At 43.9% G+C, this 22,902-nt stretch overlaps 1 protein-coding gene across 1 annotated transcript in view; it reads left to right on the top strand.

The window, feature by feature from the left end:
• Positions 1 to 22,902, top strand: part of AKAP6 (A-kinase anchoring protein 6) — a 311,162-nt gene that overhangs the window by 49,659 nt on the left and 238,601 nt on the right. The window contains exons 3-4 of the mRNA XM_040332843.1: positions 1,896 to 2,147; positions 7,475 to 8,614. Coding sequence (XP_040188777.1) covers positions 1,896 to 2,147; positions 7,475 to 8,614 — 1,392 coding nt within the window. The remainder of the gene's footprint in view (positions 1 to 1,895; positions 2,148 to 7,474; positions 8,615 to 22,902) is intronic.

Genomic DNA, 22,902 nt, shown 5'->3' on the forward strand with positions numbered 1-22,902 from the left:
CTGGCTGCGCGCGCAGGCCGTAAAAACACGGCCTCCCAGAGATGTAGAGCCACCCTGCGGCCGTACAAAGTCGTACGGCCGTCGGGAAGTGGTTAATACATATTTAGGCTTTTTTAATAAGTCTCTGTCTAATAATAACAACAACAGTGCAGTGAGCAGCGGTGTACAGTATACAGTATTACACTGTATATTCCTGTATGTTGTGGTCGTTCAGGTGCTTATCTAATAGTTTTTTTAAACCATTGATGCCCCCCGCTGAGACCATTGCCTGTGGAAGAGAATTCCACATCCTTGCCGCTCTTACAGTAAAGAACCCTCTATGCAGTTTATGGCAGGGGTGGGCTGACCATTCGGGCACTTGGGTACTCAGTCCGCCTCTGGTTTATGGTTAAACCTTTGTTTTTTTTCTCCTAATTTTAATGAGTGGCCACATGTCTTGTTAAACTCCCTTCCGCAAAAAAGTTTTCTCCCTATTGCGGGGTCACCAGTACGGTATTTGTAAATTGAAATCATATCCCCTCTCAAGCGTCTCTTCTCCAGAGAGAATAAGTTCAGTACTGGCAACCTTTCCTCATAACTAATATCCTCCAGACCCTTTATTAGCTTTGTTGACCTTTAGGTGGATTCAGAAAGACTTAGGCAGCCGTATCAGTAGATACGCCAGCCTAAGTCTGAATGGGCGCCGGCGCTAATCTAAGCGTATTCTGGAAACCAGATACGCTTAAATTAGGCTCAGATACAAGCGGCGTAAGTGTCTTACACCGTTGTATCCTAAAGTGTAATTTTTAGGCTGACCGCTAGGTGGCGCTTCCATTGCGGTCGGCGTAGAATATGTAAATCACTAGATACGCCTATTCACGAACGTACGCCCGGCCGACGCAGTACAGATACGCCGTTTACGTAACGCATTATCAGGCCTAAAGTTATTCCATCAAATAGCTGGAATAGTAATGTTAAGTATGGCCGTCGTTCCCGCGTCGAAATTCGAAAATTTTACGTCGTTTGCGTAAGTCGTCCGTGAATAGGGATTCACGTCATTTACGTCCACGTCGAAACCAAAAGGACCGTGCGGCGTACTTTGCCGCAATGAACACTGGAATATGTAGGCAGACGGCGCATACGTCGTTAGTAAAATACGTCAATCACGTAAGGTCACCCCTCATTACCATGAAACACGCCCCCTCAGCTAAATTTGAATTAGGCGCCATTACGCCCGCCCGATTTACGATACGCCGCCGTAACTTAGCAGGCAAGTACTTTGTGAATACAGTACTTGCCTTGCAAACTTACGGCGGCGTAGTGTAAATGCCATACGCTACGCCGCCGCAACTATGCGCCCGCCTACCTGAATCCACCTACTTCTTTGTATTTGTATCTTTTTTTTTTTTACTTTTAGAATTTTTGCATTACTTTGAAAACATTTACATTTTTTTCACAGGCTGTTGCTGTTGTGAGAGAACTAATAATGTAAAATGTTGTGTTTGAATACATTGTCCATAAAGAATCAGATCTAATGTACTGTAATCTCCAAATTGATCACACTGGGCATGATCTTCTTCAGTGATTCACAATCCACCATAGATTTATGCAGATTTGTCTAATTTGTGCAGAATCACCAATAGATAAGTCCTGCTAACTGGGATCTTTTACATGTATGATTCCTATTGGAAATGATGAATCAGCATGCATATATTTATTAGAATCCTAGAACTGCAATGCACTAGGAAGGATCAGATTCCCTCAATCCAACCAATCCAAAAATCAGGTCACTTATCTTCATATAATACACATCACTGCTTTTTCCATCATACATGCCCGTCAGTGTTCTTTGTTTTGTTTTTTCCTCTAGCTGGCCTATTTTATAATGTAACATTGATTTCTTCTGTTTTTGGCAGGAGATCTGTGAGGATATCTCGGATCACGTGGAACAAATCCATGCTTTGCTGGACACAGAATTCTCCCTGAAGCTACTATCTTATTCTGTCAATGTGATTGTGGACATCCATACAGTGCAGCTCCTGTGGCATCAGCTCCGGGTGTCTGTGCTGGTCCTAAGAGAAAGGATACTACAAGGGCTGCAGGACAGCAACGGCAACTACACACGACAGACTGACATCCTGCAAGCGTTCACCAAGGAGGACCAAGAGGCAAGAGACTCAAAAAGCTGATGGGGCTACTTTGATCATTTATTGACTAGAGGAAAGGAGATGGGAGATGCCACCCATAGCTTCCAGACGTTATTTTTATAGTATAGATTAGATTAAATAGTAAACCTATTACTGGTACTGTAGTCAGCTCCTCCAGTTTTTCTTTCCTTCGGATTTTGTAGATCTGTTGTAGGGGAATAGAGGGGTCATGGGTATAGAGAACAGGAGGGTGGGAGACTTTAATTTTTTTGGGGCAAAAAAAAATACTGTACTTACACTCATAAGTGATCTGAGAAATTGCATAATAAAAGTTGTACTAAAGGGCAAAATCAAAAATTACATATATGACACTAGAATTACAAACCAGAACTTTCCATGGCAACCCCATATTTTTTTTAGCCGTTGATCCTTCTATTATTTCTCAACTTCCATTAACAGGCTAATCTATGCAGCAAAAGTGGGAGTTAGGCCCCGTAGACACACGGTCGTTCCAAATCGATGAGAATGGTCCGCGGGCCATTTCCATCGGTTCACCGCTGAAGTGGCCTGATGGTCTGATGTGTGTACACACCATCGTTCCAAAAACCGATCGGGTCAGAACGCGGTGACGTCAAACACACGACGTGCTGAATAAAACAAAGTTCAATGCTTCCAAGCATGCGTCGACTTGATTCTGAGCATGCACGGGTTTTGAACCGATGCTTTCTGGGGCCATCGGTTCGATTTTAAAGCATGTTTTAAAATTTTGGACCGAAGGACAACAGACCGATGGACTATACACACGGTCGGTTTGGACCGATGAAACTGAACCTTGGTCCATTCTCATAGGTTTTGTCCGACCGTGTGTACGCGGCCTTAGAGGGCTTATCTAACGGTTAAAAAGTGTTAGCTGAAGTTCAGCTTTAACTTATTAGTCACTTATGTAAATCTACTAGATCATCTAACATTTCACTCTCCAGACAATGCCGCTATCCAGAGGTGACTCCGTTGCCCCTTCATAGATGGTGGAGCCACTCTAGGGCTACTAATTCAGTCACCTCATTTAAGGGTTGGTAAACTGCAATACATTAAATTCTGTTTTTGGGTTTAATATCGCTTTAATTATTTAAAAAATGTTAGCTGGAGTTCAGCTTTAACTTGTTAGACATGTCTCCTGGGAGCTTTTGGTCTGATGTGTGTACACACCATCAGACCAAAATCCCCGCGGACAGAGAACGCGGTGACGTAGAAGACACCGACGTTCTCAAACACGGAAGTGCAATGCTTCCACGCATGCGTCGAATCAATTTGACGCATGCGCGGGATTTCGGGACGCTGGTTACACGTCATAACCAGCGGACATGTCCGATTAGGTGTACTAACCATCGGACATGTCCGACGGACATGTTTCCAGCGGACAAGTTTCTTAGCTTGCTAAGAAACTTTTGTCCGCTGGAAACCTGTCCGCTAGGCCGTACACACGGTCGGACATGTCCGCGGAAACTGGTCCGCGGACCAGTTTCAGCGGACATGTTCGACCGTGTGTACGCGGCCTAACACTTCCCTCTCCAGACAGTGCTGCTGTCCAAGGGTGACTTTGTTGCCCCTCCATAGATAGAGATTGGACTACCAATGCAGATACCACATTTAAAGCAGTATTAAAGTGGTTGTAAACCCTTACAACACACTTTTTGGTACAGGTAAGCCTATAAGGCTTACCTGTTGCTACCCTGGATATCTCCTAAACCTTCACAGTTCAGGAGATATCTTCTGTTCCCTGCATGTGCCGATGTCATCGGCACTGAAGCACTGAAGCACACTGAAGCAATGGCACATACGTGACTTTGCTTCAGTGAGTGTGCCGTTACCGGTGGCTCCCGTCCACACATGCAGGAGTTATGTCATTGTGGCTACGGCCAATCACAGCACCGGAGCCGTGATACCCGGAAGTAACCCCTGGGAGTGGTGTCGGTGCTGTGTGCTTTCCTTCTTTTATTTTCACCTCATCTGTTGATCTGGCCCAGAGCCGGCCCTACCATGGGACCCGATGGTACCATTGTACCAGGCAGCACTTTCAGGGGGGCAGCAAATTTCCTGCCTGCACGCCATCCCATTCCGCCAGCTCCACTCTTCACTCCACTGTGGGGCTAATTGCCGCCCGACCGCTCCTCCTGTTCCGCTCTCCGCTCCACTGTGGGGTTAATTGCATGAATAGAGCCATAACAGGTCCTTTTTATACTCCTATATACATGTATAGAGCCATGATAGGTCCACTTTAGTTATCATGATATAAAATAATGGATGTGGGGGCATTTTGGTGGGCGTAATTTTTTTTGGGGGGGGGGCAGCATTTCATTCTTGGTACCAGGCAGCACAATGTCTTCGGCCGGCACTGATCTGGCCTGTTCAGTAGGAACCAGAAGAATTTCAATCTATGCATTGGGCAGCCTGGTTGAACTAAAGTCGATCTATCAATTAACTTCTGTACAACCAGCCCATCAGGAAAATGTCATTCAATCACTGCTGGCAGCTATAGCAGTGATCATTGTATTCTGATGGCTGGGAAACTTCCCACTGTCAGAATACAATAGCTCCTCAGGAGGGTTTCCCCCATCAGCACTGACTGTGTTGATGAAGGAATCAAGCAATTTTCTTTTCTTCAGCACGTAAATAAAGGAAAGAAAATTGCTAGTCTGTTACTTTTTAAAAGAACAATCCCTGTTGCAGATGTATCAGTTTGCAGGGATGAGGTAAACCATTTAACACTGACAGAGGTGCTTCAGAGTATTTAGCTTTTATTTATTCTAGTAAAACCTTTATCCCAACAGGAAACAAAAACTTCTGTAACTGAATATTTATATTAGCTGGAGTTTGGCTTTAATCTGTTAGTGTATTTAAATTTGCTAATACAGTTATGGTAATCCTATTTAACATGAAAATGTTGGGGGTTACAGCAAGCTGAACTGTAGAGCTTCTGAAATGTTCACATAAAAAGTATTTTCCATCTCTAAGAAACGATATAGATGAAAATAACTGGCACTTGCAGTAGCACTACAGGGCAGCACTTCTAAAAACTTTTTTTTTTAGGACTTAAATGTAGTTATTTATTATCAATCTTAGTTTTATTGGAAAATTATTGTACAAATAGACAAATATACATACATTAACCACTTAAGCCCCGGACCATTTTGCAGCTAAAGGACCGGGCCCCTTTTTGCGATTCGGCACTCTGTTGCTTCAACTGACAATTGCGCGGTCGTGCGACGTGGATCCCAAACAAAATTGACATCCTTTTTTCCCCACAAATAGAGCTTTCTTTTGCTGGTATTTGATCACCTCTGCGGTTTGAATTTTTTGCGCTATAAGCAAAAATAAAGCTCCAATTTTGAAAAAAATTCTATATTTTTTACTTTTTGCTATAATAAATATCCACCAAAAATATATAACAAAACATTTTTTTCCTCAGTTTAGGCCGATATGTATTCTTCTACATATTGTTGGTAAAAAGTTATAGCGTCTACAAAATAGGGGATAGTTTTATGACTTTTTTATTAATATTTTTTTTTTTACTAGTAATGGCGGCGATCAGCGATTTTTATCATGACTGCGATTATATGGCAGATACATCGGACACTTTTGGGACCATTGTCATTTTTACAGCGATCAGTGCTATAAAAATGCACTGTTACTTTGAAAATGACACAGGCAGTGAAGGGATTAACCTCTAGGGGGCGCTGTAAGGGTTAAGTGTCACGTAATTATGTGATTCTTACTGTAGGGGGCGTGGCTGGGCGTGTGACATCACTGATCTTTGTTTCCTATGACAGGGAACCGACGATCAGTGACAGGCTCACTAGGAAGCATGGGAGAGGTTTGTTTACACTTACCTCTCCCTGTTCTTCAGCTCTGTGACCCGATCGCGGTACACTGGCGGCAACCGGGTCTGCGGTTCCCGCGGGGACGGTCACGGAGCTGAAGACCGGGTCGCAACCCATGGCTGGGCACTTAAAGGCAACGTACCTGTACGTGATTGTGCCCAGCTGTGCCAATCTGACGATGTATATCGGCGTGAGGCAGTCTTTAAGGGGGTTATGCCATAGTCATACCATCAAACATCTTACAAAAACATTATACAAACTAACATAACCAAAACAAACAAAAAAAGGATAAAAAAGAGGCAAAAGGTGGCAACACATAGACATCATATATTGAAAACATATTAGGTCGCATTTAGGTTCTGCTCTAATTCCCATAAAACCTTCTAGTTTCCTGTTGATTCCCTAAAAGTCCTCCAGGGGGTCCATACCTAATGGCATTTTTGATATGTATCCAATTCATGTGCTACGAGGGTTTCCATCCTCTCAATATAGTCCATTTCCATTACCCATTCCTTCACCGATGGGGATTGTATTGATCGCCAATGTCGCGGAATAACCAATCTCACCGCTGTCAACCAGTGTCTGAGCAGGGGCCTGGTAAAATGGATAACAGGGTAATTTGATGTGTATTGGGGTCTAGCTCCCCTGTAACTGTAGTATACAACTGCATGATCCTATCCCAAAAATGATGAATTTGGGGGCATTCCCACCATATGTGGATCAGCACATGGCACTTGGCAGAATGACACCGCCAACATATATCAGATGCGTCTGGCTATATATACTGCAGGGATGTTGGGCATCAATACCAACGAGAAACAAGCTTATAGCTTGTCTCTTGAGCTTTAGTTGCCAATGACAAGCAATGTGTGAGGCCTCGTACACACGACCAGACATGTCCGATGAAAACTTTCCGCGGACCGTTTTCATCGGACATGTCTGCTGGGATCTTTTGGTCTGATGTGTGTACACACCATCAGACCAAATTCCCCGCGGACAGAATACGCGGTGACATGGCGGCGACGTGGCGGCGACGGTGACGTGGCGACGTGCACGAACCAGGAAGCGGACATGAGTTGTACTAACCATCGGACATGTCCGACGGACAGGCTTCCAGCGGACAAGTTTCTTAGCATGCTAAGAAACTTTTGTCCGCTGGAAACCTGTCCGCTAGGCCGGAAAACTGTCCGGTAGGCCCTACACACGGTCGGACATGTCCGCGGAAACTGGTCCGACGGACCAGTTTCAGCGGACATGTTCGATCGTGTGTACAAGGCCTGAGGGTAATTTGAACATTAAGATCACATGCCCATTTATTTGTAAATTCTGGGAGCTCAGGATGTTTTTTTGCAATAAGAATCTTATATATTGCTGGTAGGACATGTCTTGGTTTAGTACTTTGCAACAAAATGGACTATTAAAAAATCTGTATGTAGTTATTTAAAGTAAAACATTTTTTTTTTACTACAGGATAGGCTTGATGCCCTGACGGAAGTGGACGGCTCAGGTCAGCTGACCATTCGATGCCCCCCGGATTACCTCTCACTGGACTGTGGGATCACTGCCTACGAACTATCAGACTACAGTCCCAGGGAGGAGGACACCCCACCTCCCCCTGCTAAACCCCTGGAAGACTGGACATACAGTGCTATGCAGCAAGAGTTTCCAGAATTAGTTAAAGGTCCCGGTCTGCTAAGCATTGTTTCGGACAAGGAAGCCTCACTGAATTCTGCAATGGAGAAAGAGTCAGCACACCACCACCTGGAGGAGACAGGGCAACAGACTCTCAAGTCTTTCCTTTCCAGTGAAAGCACCACACCAAAAAGACCTTTACAGGAGGGCAGTGATCACGGGGGAGATTCTCCAACTCGGCCTTCTCTTCCAAAACGGGGACTGTTTCTGAATGATATGACAGATTGGGCGAAGTCAGACAGTCTAACTTCTGTTGATATGAACTTGTCACCGCCAGTTTGCTCTACATCCCCCAACAAACACTTCAGTCTTAGCGTGGCAGCCACATATCCTGCTAATATTCCATCATCTCCTGAAAGCCAAGTACCTGACGAGGATGACACAGCACAGAATATAGAGGAGCCGGCCAATCAAGTGCATCAGTGCCTTGATGGTAAAGCATCCCCTATTAATTCTACTAACTCCCACTGCAGTACACCCAATGAAGGTCAGCGAGACCAGCAGAATAATAGAGTGTTGGACTCACCACCCCAGGAATCAGGAGATGACCGCTGGTATGGGTCTGATGAATTCCTGGCTTTACCTTCACACTTGCACCAAACAGACCTTCTTGCCTTGCGCCTTGGTAGCCTTTCACAGTTGGTATCTCCTACACCTGGAGAGCCCCAACCATCATTCCGAGATGTGGAGGATTGGGAGATCAGTTCAGGATCAGAGGTTGGCCCTAGTTCACCGCGATGTCTCTCTCCTAGTTCCCCAAGTGACATTGCCTCGTATACCGATGGCAGTGAACGATCAACTCCGCACCTTAGTGGGTCAGCATGCACCGGAAGACAGAACAAAGCAGCACTTATACAGAGATTGATGTGGGACATCCAGAGACAGGACAATGATCGACATGTGTGGGACAGAATCCAGGTGAGTGACTCCCCAGTGAAAGAGATTTGAACCACAAATTCATGTGCTCTTTTTATACATGAACCATATGAAACTGATTATTGTTAGCAATACTTTGTGAATATAGATCTTTAATGTGGCTATTTATCAAATATCATAAAGTCCTAACTTTTGAAAACTTAAAATTAAACTCCTGCCAAAACTTTAAAGGGGTTGTAAAGGTTTGTTTTTTTATTTTCTAAATAGGTTCCTTTAAGCTAGTGCATTGTTGGTTCACATACCTTTTCCTTCCATTTCCCTTCTAAATGTTTTTTTCTTTGTCTGAATTTCTCACTTCCTGTTTTTCCTCAGTAAGCTTGCCCCCATCATCTGGCTGGGGGTTAGTCAGCCAGAACAGCTTACTGAACAGCTTACTGAGGAGGGACAGGAAGTGAGAAATTCAAACAAAGAACAAAACATTTAGGCCCCATGCACACGAGACGCAGATGCAAACTCATCTAAACACACGTTTTCAAACTCAAAAAAGGCGTTTAAAACGCCTGTTTTTGCCGCGAATTTCGCGGCGTTTTACCGCGTTTGCGTTTATAAGCGTTTGGTTAAGAAACATCATAAGACCCTCCCTAAGCTCAAAAAACAGTATTATTTAACCATTTTAGCCATTTTGTGAGACCAGAGTGAGTAGCAACTGAGAGAGCAGCAGTGTACGTGTATTTAGCGTGTCACTTGCCACGTCACCTGCCTCAAGTTGTGAATTGTCCACCTGCCATGTCACCTGGCCACAAGTTGTGGATTTTCCACTTGTCATGTCACCTGACCACGTCACCTGCCTCGTCACCTGGCCACATCACCTGCCACGTCACCTGGCCACGTCACCTGCCACCAGTTGTGGATTGTCCACTGGCCACGTCACCTGGCCACGTCACCTGCCACAAGTTGTGGATTGTCCACAATGCAATGCAAGCAATTAAATTTTTTATGTTTTTTTTATGTTTTTTCATCATTTGCCATCATTTTTGAGATTTCTAATGTAAAAAAATAGGTCACCTTTAAAAACGCCTATAAACGAAATCGTGGCAAAACGCCGGTACTGCGTTTTGCCGCGTTTAGCGGCGTTGTGCCGCGATTTGCGTCTGAAACACGAAAACTTTTGCGTCTGAACCCATTTTTTTGCTTCTGAAAAAACGAGCATAAACGAGCATAAACGCAACTGCTGAAAAACACATAAAAACGTGACTGTGTGCATGGACACATATGATTACATTCAATGTGTTCAGGGGCAGTTGAAAAAGCTGTCCAAATGCCTCTGAACACGTGTTTACAAGCGTCTCGTGTGCATGGGGCCTTAGAAGGGAAATCGAAGGAAAAGTTAAGTGAACCAACAGTGCACTAGCTTAAAGGAGCCCATTTAGAAAATAAAAAAAGGACCTTTACAACTCCTTTAATTCATTTTGGATAGATTAAGGAAAGGGTTTGGATTCTTGTCAGGTTTTTGTTATCATTGTCTGTGACACTGTTGGGTGCTGTATCATTTCCTGTAATTACTATCACAGTGATACTGTGATAGTAATTTTCGGGGACTGTGATTGTAAGGGGAAATCTTTTCAAAAAGGAGAGTATGAAAACAAATGTACCTAATAGAAAACAGTATTGATAGCAATATTGTAGCTTTTTCCTGCTGTCTATGTCTCCATTGCAGAGATTTCCCTTTGCCCTATCTGGGAAAATATTAGTTTCCTTCCATTCTTTGATTTACTTACCTGGAAAAGGAGTTCAGATCATACTTCCTCCAGGTTAGTGACTAAAATAAAATACTGGAGTCACTTATTCAGATGACAGCCAGGAAAATAAGATTTTTATACTAACTGAATAATCTGTTCCTTGTAATTCATTGAGGTATAGAGGAATTCCGATACAGTTGGGTTATACTGCAGCCTACTGGAGATTCAGGCAATGGCAAACAGAAACATTGTTAAGACCGCCCCTGTGTAACCCCTGCATGCCCCAATGTTTTGGAATAGCATTATTAAGGGCAAGAACAAAAGAAAAGAAAACACACAGAGGGGTGGAACCTGTGTCCCCAGTGGAGTCAAAGAAATAGATTTTATGGTAAGTGGAAGAAACCTATTTTCTTTCTCACCCATTGAAGGACACAGGAATTTAGATACAGTTGGGGCATCCAAAAATAGTCTAATTGAGGGGTGGGCAACAGCCACTGACAGGTCCACAAAAAGAGAATGAAACTGTCTGAATCTGACAGACAAGGTTACTGCCAGAGGGGCAACACTGCACCCAAAGAAAACCTGAGCCTGAACCAGATGTCAAACCAAAAAAATCCACCAAAACAGTTGGAACATCACAACTACCTGATTAGGAAAGAACAGACTCACAACATGATGTGGTGAAAAGAGAAAAGGAGGAAATCTCTGACAAACCAGGTCTGCAAGAAAAAGACTAGTTGGTTTACATAAGTAGGCCCAAGTATTACACTCTTAGCCCTTATGGTGGCCATACACACGCTGAATTTAGGCTGTTCCTGATGAATTGGCTGAAGTTTGCTCAGTGGTTGGCCATGTCAGCTGCCTCCCACCTGACATCCCTCATAAAACAAAATTGAAGGAGACAGGCAGCAAATTGACGGCTGCATCCAGTCAAATGCAGGCGCTGTTTGAGTATTTTGACAGATGGAGAGGCTTTCAGAGCAAAGGGTAAAAATCCACCTTGCTCACGTAGAGACTGATATGTCATGTCAGGGTTTTCCTAGTCCAAAGATACAATGTGGATGTCTCACTCAGGACCCAGACCCCTAGCACTGGAAAGTTTGGCTGAAAAGGACTGAGAAGCAATGATACCAATGATAAAAGGGAAGACCATCCTGAGAAGGAATTTTCCCAACACCGCACACACCTGGGACTGAAGGAAAAGGATGGATTTTTTAGTGAGGGTTTAAGCTGAAAAGCCTCACCCAGTGGTGGCAGAAAGCTACCAATGATAGTTACTACGAGGATCTGGCTAAAAGAGAACCAGCTCTTTTTTTTCCTGCCTGGATTCCTATGGGAAACACTGCGATGGAGCATACACACGGCCGGGATTCTCGACCAAAGCTCTCATGGCAGTTTTCAAAACCCGGTCGTGTGTAGGGGGAAAAAGTTATCGAACAGGATCTCGGTTTTCCCCTCGGGTTTCCCGGCTGACTTTTTACCACCGGGAATCCCGTATGTGTGTACGAGGCTTTAGGCTTCTCAAAAGGCTGCTGAGTGCAAGGGTTTGAATAACTGACTGTCTTTAGAGGAAGTCATCTAATCAAGAAATAATAGAGATGTCTGGAAAGGGCACTAGGGTGAACACAAGGTCCAATTCTCTGAGAGGTAGCAGATTCCTCCGAAGCGCAACCTTAAAGTGGATGTAAACCCGATTCATGAAATTTGAGCTGGGCACATACATCTGCAGTGTTTTGTTATCTCTCTTCAAAACCCTATGTCCCGTTCCTGTTTTTATATTAATCTGTAAACTGTTGGTGCTATAAAAATCCTGTATAATAATAGTAATGTGGGTAAAAGGGGAGGGGGGACATTTATGCAGAAGCCTTTTAGTTGGGTTGGCTGACCATTGGCTTTGAGCATGAGTCTGGTTCTAAAGACCCGCATGTACCTGCATCTGGTTTTAGGTAGAGGAGTGGGGTTCCTCTGTCCCCTCCACGGACCTTCTTGATTGAGGCAAGAGAACACTCTGACTCCTTGTGGCATTGATAATGATGGTGTCAAGTTCAGGGCCTAATCCCATGAGGGTTAGGCGATTTAATGTCAGAGCCCTGTGTGAGTGTTTTGCGCATCTGTACAGACATCATTTTCATTAAAGACAGGTATAGAAATTTCCAATTTAAGGGGAAAATTCCAGCCACATATTTGGGTGAAGCCTTGGACCTTTCATGGTCCTTTCATACCATATGGAGGATGCATAAGAAAGTTATTTGCAGCTGTAGGAGCCTTACAAGACCAAAGGCCTAGAACTGTTAGTTGATCCTCCAGATGCAAGGTAGAACACACTGAAAAAATAAGTGCAGGGACTTTGAATCATAGTCAGAGATGGTGATAGGGACCACAGGGACTTTGATTTAGGGGTTGATGAAGGTCAAAGGCAGAGTCTTAGAATGCTTAGGGTAGTTGTGGGTAGAGTGGCACAGTAGCTGAGTGCAAACAGAAAAAAAATCCTGAGGGGGACATAGAGATCACTGTGGGTATGGGGCCTCACCTGATAGAGCTGAGGAAAACTCGATGATGATGACCATAAAACAATAGGGGTATCAGGTTCTGGATTTCAGATGCTGGTTCCTTTTGTGGAAACCAGGTCAATTCCCTCAAAACCACTAGGGAAGTATAGGCTTAGGTCACTTTTGGCAGCTGGACTGTCCTCTCTGAGTCTGAGGCCTCGTACACACGTCAGAGTTTCTCGGCAGAATTCACCGAGAAACTCGGTCAAAACCCGGATTCTGCCGAGAAACTCTGTCGTCTGTACAGTTTTGGCTCGATGGAGCCGCCGAGGAACTCGACGAGAAAATAGAGAACATGTTCTCTATTTTCTCGTTGTCCTCGTTGTTCTATGGGAGAAGGCGGCCCGCCGAGCTCCTCGGCGGCTTCATCCCAAAACTCGACGAGGAACTCGACGTGCCAAGCACGTCGAGTTCCTCTGTCGTGTGTACGGGGCCTCAGCCAAGACATTTTGCTTCCTTGCAGCTGTAGTGCAGCTAGGCCCAGTGTGGGACCAGCTTAAGCAGTGGTATAGGAAGGAATCGTGTTTGGAGTCACTGAGGAAAAGCTCCAGGAAAAAAAAAATAAAGCTGCCAAGAAAAAAAAAAATTAGGAAAAGGCATGCAAATTCATAGGACATCGGCAAAAAAACTGAAGCATGCTGGGTAGAGAAGGGGTTATTTGTTGGTTTGTGTTGAAACATCCTGTGGGCAGCAGTATAGCCCATCTGTATCTGAATTTCTCTATTCTACAATGGATGAGAGAGAAGTACCGTATTTTTTTTTTTTTTACAGTTTTTGCCTATACTCACTGTATAAAATGACCCCCCCTCCTTCCGAGGCTTCATATTTCCTATATTTCCTTCTTCTTGCTGGAGATGGAGCCAAACCGCGCTAAGCCAATCATGGCAAGTGATGTATTCTATTAATGAATACAAAGCCTGCTCGGATTGGCAGAGGCTGTAACTTTATCATCCCGCACCTCTCAAAGCCAATCCAAGCAGGCTACTGTATGTAGCCTGCTCGGATTGGCAGAGGTTGTGACTCCAATCTGAGAAGGGTCTGTATTCATTAATAGAATACATTGCTCGCCAGGATTGGCTCAGCGGTGTATACTGTATGTAGCCAAAGCTACATACAGTATTACAGCACATCTGGCGGGCTGACATACAGCAGGCTGCATTTTTTCCGGCGTCACCAAGCGCGTGCTCCGATCAACCAACCAAAACCTTCTCCAAATCCCCAAATCTCACTACAAATCTAAGGGAGAACGTAGATTCTCGGTCCAAGGACCACGGCTCTGGAATGCTCTACCCACGACTATCCGCTTGGAAGTAAACCATCGGGTTTTTAGGAAAAAACTGAAGACCCACCTCTTCTGAAAGACCTGTACAACTCTGGATGCCAAGCGCCTTGAGGCGATTAAGTTCGCATTTGTTGCGCTATATAAGTTTCTCACTCACTCACTCTCATAAGATGACCCCCAATTTTTGGACATTTTTTTAAAGTGTAAAGGGTCATTTTATACACTGGAAAATACAGTAGTATTTTCAGCAGGTAAGGTGTGCATTGGCAGCCTCTATCATTTCTCAATACAGATTTCCTTTAAGGGACTTTGCCTACATGCAAGGCAATTAAGGCATTATGGTCTAGCAAGACTCATCTGAAATAGTCACCTGGGTTAATCAAGATGAACATAACATTAGTGGAGTGGGCAATATTTGAAAAGGACATGAAATATGAAACTATCATGAGAAATATTTAACGAGGCATTGTAAAATATAGTAGCTCATCACAGCCATTTGCGTAATAGAATATGCTCCCTGCTTATTGAATAATACATAATACAGCATATCCAGGATAATATCAAAGTAGTGTCCAGAAACCTGCAATTAGAAATCTTGTAGCTGAATGTAAACTGAGCGCTTATTGAATTCTGAACACTACTGATCATTACACTGGGGTATTTAAAAGTCTTCTCTTCTTTAGAAAGTCTTCCCGATACCAGTATATTATATTATTATGATTCTTATAGCTAGATTCAGAGAGAGTTAGGCTGGTGTATCAGTAGATACACCGACCTAACTCGGAATCTGCGACGTCCTAAGTTTAAGTGTATTTTTAAACTGAGATACACTTAAACCTAGCTAAGATACGTCAGCCTGCGCCGTCGTATCTTAGGGTGCAATATTTAGGCTGGCCGCTAGGTGCCGCTTCTGTTGAGTTCGGCGTAGAATATGTAAATTACTAGATACACCTATTCACGAACGTACGTGCGCCTGTCACAGTAAAGATACGTCGTTTACGTAAGGCGTTTTCAGGCGTAAAGTTATTCCATCAAATAGCTGGACTAGTCAATGTTAAGTATGGCCGTCGTTCCCGCGTCGAAATTTGAAAATGTTACGTTGTTTGCGTAAGTCGTCCGTGAATAGGGCTGGACGTAATTTACATTCACGCCGAAACCAATACGTCCTTGTGGCATACTTTGGCGCTATGCACACTGGGATATGTACACGGACAGCGCATGCGCCGTTCGTAAAAACCGTCAATCACGTCAGGTCACCCCCCATTAACATAAAACACGCCCCCTCATCCTAATTTGAATTAGGCGCGCTTATGCTGGCCCTATTTACGCTACGCCGCCGTAAGTTAGGAGGCAAGTACCGTATTTATCGCGGTATAACGCGCTCCCGCGTATACCGCGCACCCCTAAAGAGGGCCCCAATCCTGTGGAAAAAAAGTTTTTTTGTTTTTTTGTACTTACAGTTTTGGTGTCTTGCGCGGCGTCCTACTGCGGCCTCGTCGGGTCTGGCGTCCTTCTGCGGCTTCGGGCGTCCGTCTTCGGCGGGTCGGGTGTCCTCTTCGGCGGGTCGGGTGTCCTCTTCGGCGGGTCGGGTGTCCTCTTTGGCGGGTCGGGTGTCCTTTTCGGCGGGTCCGGCGTCCTTCTGCGGCGTCCTCGCGTCCTCCCCGCTCGTTTCCCGCCACGAGTTTGAATACTGCGCCGGCATATACCGAGCGCAGTACACTTGTGTATCTTCGGGCAGGCTCGGCAACTGTCGCGCTGACGTCCTGTACGCTCAGGACGTCAGTGCGAGAGGCGCCGAGACTGCCCGAAGATACACGAGTGTACTGCGCTCGGTATATGCTGGCGCAGTATTCAAACTCGTGGCGGGAAAGCGGGTATCGGCGTATATCGCGCACCCACGATTTTGCCCTGATTTTCAGGGCAAAATAGTGCGCGGTATACGCCGATAAATACGGTACTTTGTGAATACAGTACTTGCCTCTCTGACTTAAGGCGGCGTAGCGTAAATACGATACGCTACGCCACCTTAAAGTTGCGGCGGCCACTCTGAATCTAGCTAAATGTGTCCATATCATATATAACTAGTATTTTTTTTTTCCAAAAGAGTTATTTTTTTTTTAAATATCCTTTTAGCAATTGCTAAAATAGTGCTAGTCCTGGGACAGCATTATTCAGTGGTCCCCCTTCCCCAGAACTAGGGCTACTTCCAGGAGTCAGGGAATGGCAACCTTCAGCACTACTTGGGAGTTTTGAGATTACGGCTGCCTGCTGTGCTAGTTCTGGGACAGACATGCCAGTGTTTGATTCAATAAGTCTGCTCTCTTCCAGAACCAGTACTGCTACCAGGAGCTTACAATGGCAGCCTTCAGTACTGGATGGGAGTCTCAGCTGTCACAGGCAACAGCCATTGCATACAAATAGCATAATCATTGCACAGGATGTAATTTAGCAGATACATCAATATGTACTCAGCAAGGGCGGCATTTTGATGTACAGTTGCCAAATATAGTTAGGCATACTAAACCCACAACAGTAAAATCAGTCTGTATTTGCAGTAAAGCAGTGGCAGCTGGTGCTCCATTTTTGGGGACAGCAAACAAGCCCTGTCCCCCCATTGGTCGGTTGATCAGCGAACAAACCCCCCCCCCCCCCCGTCGCTCACCTGTCTGCCCACCAGCCCCACACTTACCCCATTTAGGCTTCGGCAGCTTTCTCCTACATATCCTCTTCGGCAGCCTCCCTCCTGCTTATGCTCCCGACCAAAACGGTTGCTTCTCCTCAGGGCTTATGGGGTCTTAAGACCCGCCTCCTGATTGGCCTGTAGGAGAAGCAATATTAATTCACTATTGTCACACAACTGGGTGGGCTCAGGGCGCAGTGCTCTGCGCCCAAGCCCACCCTTTTTGAAGCCAATTAGAGCCTCGTGTTTTAATCATGTGCCTAAAAAAAAAAAAAGAAGAAAACATTGAAGTCCATGCGTCCGGCACCCTGCATGTAGATTAGGGGCTGGGCGCATGGATTAGGGGGGGAAGTGCCCCTGTGTCCCTAATGGAGCGGCCACCACTGCAGTAAAGCATGCTTGTTATACTCACAGTGGAACCCAAGGGGTTAATCCTCTGCATTGTGTAACAAGGCTGTTTGATCCTGTCTTCTCTAAACCTCCCCTTTTTCCGCAATCCCTAATCCAGGGATCCTCAAACTATGGCCCTCCAGCTGTTGCGGAACTACAAATCCCATGAGGCATTGTAAACCTCTGACATTCACAGACATGACTAGGCATGATGGGAATTGTAGTTCCTGAACACCTGGAGGGCCATCGTTTGAGGACCCATGCCCTAATCCATCCGCTGATCGCACAGAGCCACAGTAGGCACTCTCCACATGCTCAGTTTGATGTGTATAGCTAGAGGTTTTTATTTTTTTGGGGGGGGGGGGTGTATGTAATCAGCACAGGGCCAATCAGCACTGTCCATACAGGGGGGCAGGGGTCATGAAGCCTCATAGGACAGTCAGAGGAGAATGAGAACTCCTCCTAAAAGCTTTACAAGTGCACAATTGGATACTGATAGAAGTCAGCAGACTGCTGTATACTGCTGATGAGAAAAGGTATTTACTAAAATTACTGCATTTCCGTGTTCCGTGTACTGTGGAAGACCAGATATAGTAAATGCAGGGTCCTGGGTTTATCAACACTTTAAATTAGAATTATAGGCATTTTTTTTCCGTTTTGGATAGAGCAAGGGAGGGTTGTAACCCGTTCGATTACTTTCACGATCTGTATTGTATCTTATTGCGGAGATTTCCCTTCACTTCCTGTCCCATAGCCAAACAGGAAGTAACAGGAAATCCCTACTAGTTAAGAGAATTCCGTGGGGACCCCCAGGTCACCAAAACTAGTGTGCTTATTGGAAGATTTTCCTTCTTTTTCTTTTCTGGGGACAGCCCAAAATTTGGTATTTTCTTTTACTTTAACTTTCAGTGATAATGATAAACAGGACACATTGAGAGACATCTGTCTACTCATGTCCACTATCATCCAAGTCATGATATTCCATTCCCACTCTATTCCATATCAATTTAAGAAAAACAAATTACATAAAATACAAATGGTCAGCTGACAATGTTCATATACTGTATATGCTATATATCGCTATAATAAGTCTCTGTTGTCCTGGTATAAGATTTGTATTGGATGTTATCACAGGTAGAAAGCATAATAAATATGTGTAGGGGTTGGAGTGTATGTGAAGTACCAAAAGGCTCCTACTGAGGCACCATCCCCTGAAGATATGCGACTATTTGTCAAGAAAAACGTTGAGCAGGGTGGGGCTTTGTGTGTGCCTCAAAGAGGGAAGTAAATCAATAAGTACCAAAATTATAGAAAAAGAAACAACTTTTATTTTTCTGCCATGTGAGAGTAATATAAAACGATTCAAAACAAAAAATAAAACCAAGTTACAGTTCTGAAGATTCCCAAGCATGAAAAATGATAGGGCCTACGCGTTTCGCGGACTTCCACTTCGTCAGGGCCTTTGAAAATGGCACAATGAGATATTGTATAAATTCTAAAAACAAAGGGCCAGATTCACGTAGAATCGGCTTACTCTGCGGCGGCGTAACGTATTACATTTACGTTACACCGCCGCAAGTTTTCAGCGCAAGTGCTTAATTCACAAAGCACTTGCCTGTAAACTTGCGGCGGCGTAGTGTAAATGCATCCAGCGCAAGCCCGCCTAATTCATTTGCATATTCTACGCCGACCGCAATGGAATCGCCACCTAGCGGCCGGCCTAGAATTGCAACCTAAGATCCGACGGTGTAACACAGTTACACCTGTCGGATCTTAGGGAGATCTATGCGTAACCTGATTCTATGAATCAGGCGCATAGATACGACCGGCAGGATTCGAAGATACGACGGCGTATCAGGTGATACGCCGTCGTATCTTCTTTGTGAATCTGGCCCAAAGAATGTTGGTAGAAATATATGTAAATATCTTGTTCAATGTGATTCAATATACATGAACAGGGGGAAAAAGAGAGAAAAATTGAACATACAAATACATGCATATGACACTATTTATACATTCACTGAATATATATTTATGATTTGCAATAAACATTATTACAGATCCAATGTTATATTGTATTAAAAGACACTTCAAGCTATGTGCATGATTACATGTATGTACAGCGGTATTTTATGTGTCAGAAAGATAAAAACAGGAACCCCACAGTACATGTTGTCCACATACAATAACGTATTTATGTATGTTGGGTGTGTATCTGTATCTAGAAAGAGGCACACTTATTAAGGAACTGTAACTGCAAGACGCTGGTGCGGCAGACGTAAAAGGCTTACGTAATAATTACATAATATATATAAAATTACATTTCAAAAATTGAATAGAGAAAATTGAATTGTAAGCAATGTACAAATAGTATATGTGTATATAATGGAATTATACATGTATCGTTTAAAATACAAAGTATATAATAGAAGAAAAAAACTCTTATTAAATAGATATCATACAGAGATCAGTTTGTGGTGTAACATAACATACATAAAATAAAAGTGTAGAGTATAATGGGATGCAATTTATTTGTAAATAATTTGAATTCAAAGCAAAAAAAAAGTATAAAGTTAACAGAAAAAAATAATAACGTGGGTCAAAGGATCGTTCCCTCCAAGATTTCGCAATAACCTGGCTTGTAGAAAAAAAATATAAAGGATATTCATTTCTTAAGGGCCAGATTCAGGTAGAATCGGCGCATCTCTGTGGCGGCGTAACGTATTACATTTACGTTACACCGCCGCAAGTTTTATGGGCAAGTGCATGATTCACAAAGAACTTGCCTGTAAAGTTGCGGCGGCGTAGCGTAAATCCGCCCGGCGCAAGCCCGCCTAATTCAAATGGGGCGGGGACCATTTAAGTTAGGCGCGTTCCCACACCGAACGTACTGCGCATGCTCCGTCCCTAAAATTTCCCGACGTGCATTGCGTTAAATGACGTCGCAAGGACGTCATTGGTTTCAACGTTAACGTAAATGGCGTCCAGCGCCATTCACGGACGACTTACGCAAACGACGTTAAATTTCGACGCGGGAACGACGGCCATACTTAACATTGGCTAAACCACCTAGAGGGCAGCTTTAGTTTTACGCCGCATATCTCTTACGGAAACGGCGTAAATTTACTGCGACGGGCAAGCGTACGTTCGTGAATCGGCGTAACTAGTCATTTGCATATTCTACGCCAACCGCAATGGAATCGCCACCTAGCGGCCGGCCTAGAATTGCAGCCTAAGATCCGACAGTGTAAGTCACTTACACCTGTCGGATCTTAGGGAGATCTATGCGTAACCTGATTCTATGAATCAGGCGCATAGATACGACAATCGTATCTCAGAGATACGACGGCGTATCAGGAGATACGCCGTCGCATCTATTTTATGAATCTGGCCCAAAGTTTCTATTGTTCTACCAATTCAATATAATGTATTGTTAAGATTGTGAATACAAATTTGAGGCGGTCCTGATGCATTTCAAATTTCCTGATGCATTTCAAATTTCCTGATGCATTTCAAAATTGAAAATATGTTCTATTTTTTTACACCGATGAACAAACCGATCGTGTGTACGCGGCTTTAGAAATATTTTAACAGTTGGAATTGTTCCAGTTCAAACCTGGAACATGGATGAAAATGGTAAATTAATCTTTAAAAAACTGCAGTAGTCCTTCCAGAAATTGGTTAAAACGTATACTCTGATGAAAGCGCAGGGAACTAGGGGGAGCTGTGACAGTGCAGCACTGGATGGCTCTGTTTACAGGTAAGTCTATTATAATGTGCTACGGGGAGGGGGGCATTTTTTTTTACTTTTTTAAAATTAGTATTATACCACTTGGGGTCCCCTAAATGAAAGCACATCCTCACTTTTTGTGTCCAGGTCCACTTTAAATATTCTATTGTTGTGATTATTAACCACTTAACCCCTGGACCATATTGCTGGTCAAAGACCAGGCCACTTTTTGGGATTCGGCACTGCGTTGCTTTAACTGACAATTGCGCGGTCGTGCGACGTGGCTCCCAAACAAAATTGGCGTATTTTTTTCCCCACAAATGGAGCTTTCTTTTGGTGGTATTTGATCACCTCTTCGGTTTTTAGTTTTTGCGCTATAAACAAAAATAGAGCGACAATTTTGAAAAAAAAAAATATATTTTTTACTTTTTGCTATAATAAATATCCCCCAAAAATATATAAAAAACATATTTTTTCCTCAGTTTAGGCCGATACGTATTTGTTTACATATTTTTCGTAAAAAAAAATTACAATAAGCGTTTATTGATTGGTTTGCGCAAAAGTTATATCGTTTACAAAATAGGGGATACGTTTTATGGCATTTTTCTTAATATTTTTTTTTACTAGTAATGGCGGCGATCAGCGATTTTTATCGGTACTGCGACATTATGGCGGACACTTCGGACACTTTTGACACATTTTTGGGACCATTGGCATTTTTATAGCGATCAGTGCTATAAAAATGCATTGATTACTATAAAAATGCCACTGGTAGTGAAGGGGTTAACACTAGGGGTTAATCATGTTCCCTGGGTGTGTTCTAACTGAAGGGGGGGGTGGACTGACATGGGGAAATGACAAATCGCTGTTCATACATTGTATGAACAGACGATAGGTAATTTCCCCCCCTGTTTACACACACAGCTCCCGGTTCTCGCTCTGTAACAAGCGATCGCGGGTGCCCGGCGCTGATCGTGACCGCCGGGCACGTTCGTCGGCGTCAGGGGTGAGCGGGGGGCTGCTCGGCGAGGTGACGTATAGCTACGTGATCTCGCCCAGCAGAGCCGACCTGCCACCGTATAACCGGCGGCTGGTCGGCAAGCAGTTAAATATTAAATATTATATTAAATATGGGCCACAGTTTCCAAAAGATATTGCTTTTCCCTAAAGGCACTTTAATAACAATATCATAAGTCTGTTACTCTGTTTCCTGGAGAAGAACGCAGTAGGGTGTAGCTATTATTTTGGTCCAGATCACATAGGATTGCCCCAACACATTTTTATTTGTAAGAAATATAATAGATTCTGAATGGATGGTGGAATCCTTCACTGCCAGGACATTGTATTCTGACAGTGGCACCAGCCGACACCAGCTTACACAATGCACATATCAGTGGATGCCTTCAGCAAAATTAAATCAAACGATCAACTATACTGATCAAAATGTATCTGGTTTCTGCTGATCCGGCCAAATTTTGATCAGTACATGACCAATGAAGTGCTGCCCCCATATTTTCTGCTGAATAGGATGGGTCCTCTGTTCTTTGCCTTGACCTTCTCAAGAACCTCTGCCCCTCTGACACACCAGGTTGAGTGCACAAGCATACAATATCACAGGAATTCACTGAAAGTAATACACAGGACCCAATAGTAGTGCTATATCAAAGAAAACAGGCACCAAACCAGGTAGTAAAGGCAAACTTAATATAGCGTCACCCACTATGGTTGGTAACTAGGCAAACATAAAATGGATTAATGATGATAATAACAGAATTTAGCATACAAAGGCCCAGATTCAAGAAGCAATTGCGTCTGCGTAACCATAGTTACGCAGCGCAATTGCTTACTTGCGCCGGCGTTTCGAATGCTCCTGATTCAGGAACCTCGTTACGCCGAAGGCAGCCTAAGATATGACTAGCATAAGGCTTTTATGCCAGTCATATCGTAGGCTGCATTCTTA

This window comes from Rana temporaria, chromosome 13 (genome assembly GCF_905171775.1).
Source record: "Rana temporaria chromosome 13, aRanTem1.1, whole genome shotgun sequence".
NCBI classification, from domain to species: Eukaryota; Metazoa; Chordata; class Amphibia; order Anura; family Ranidae; genus Rana; species Rana temporaria.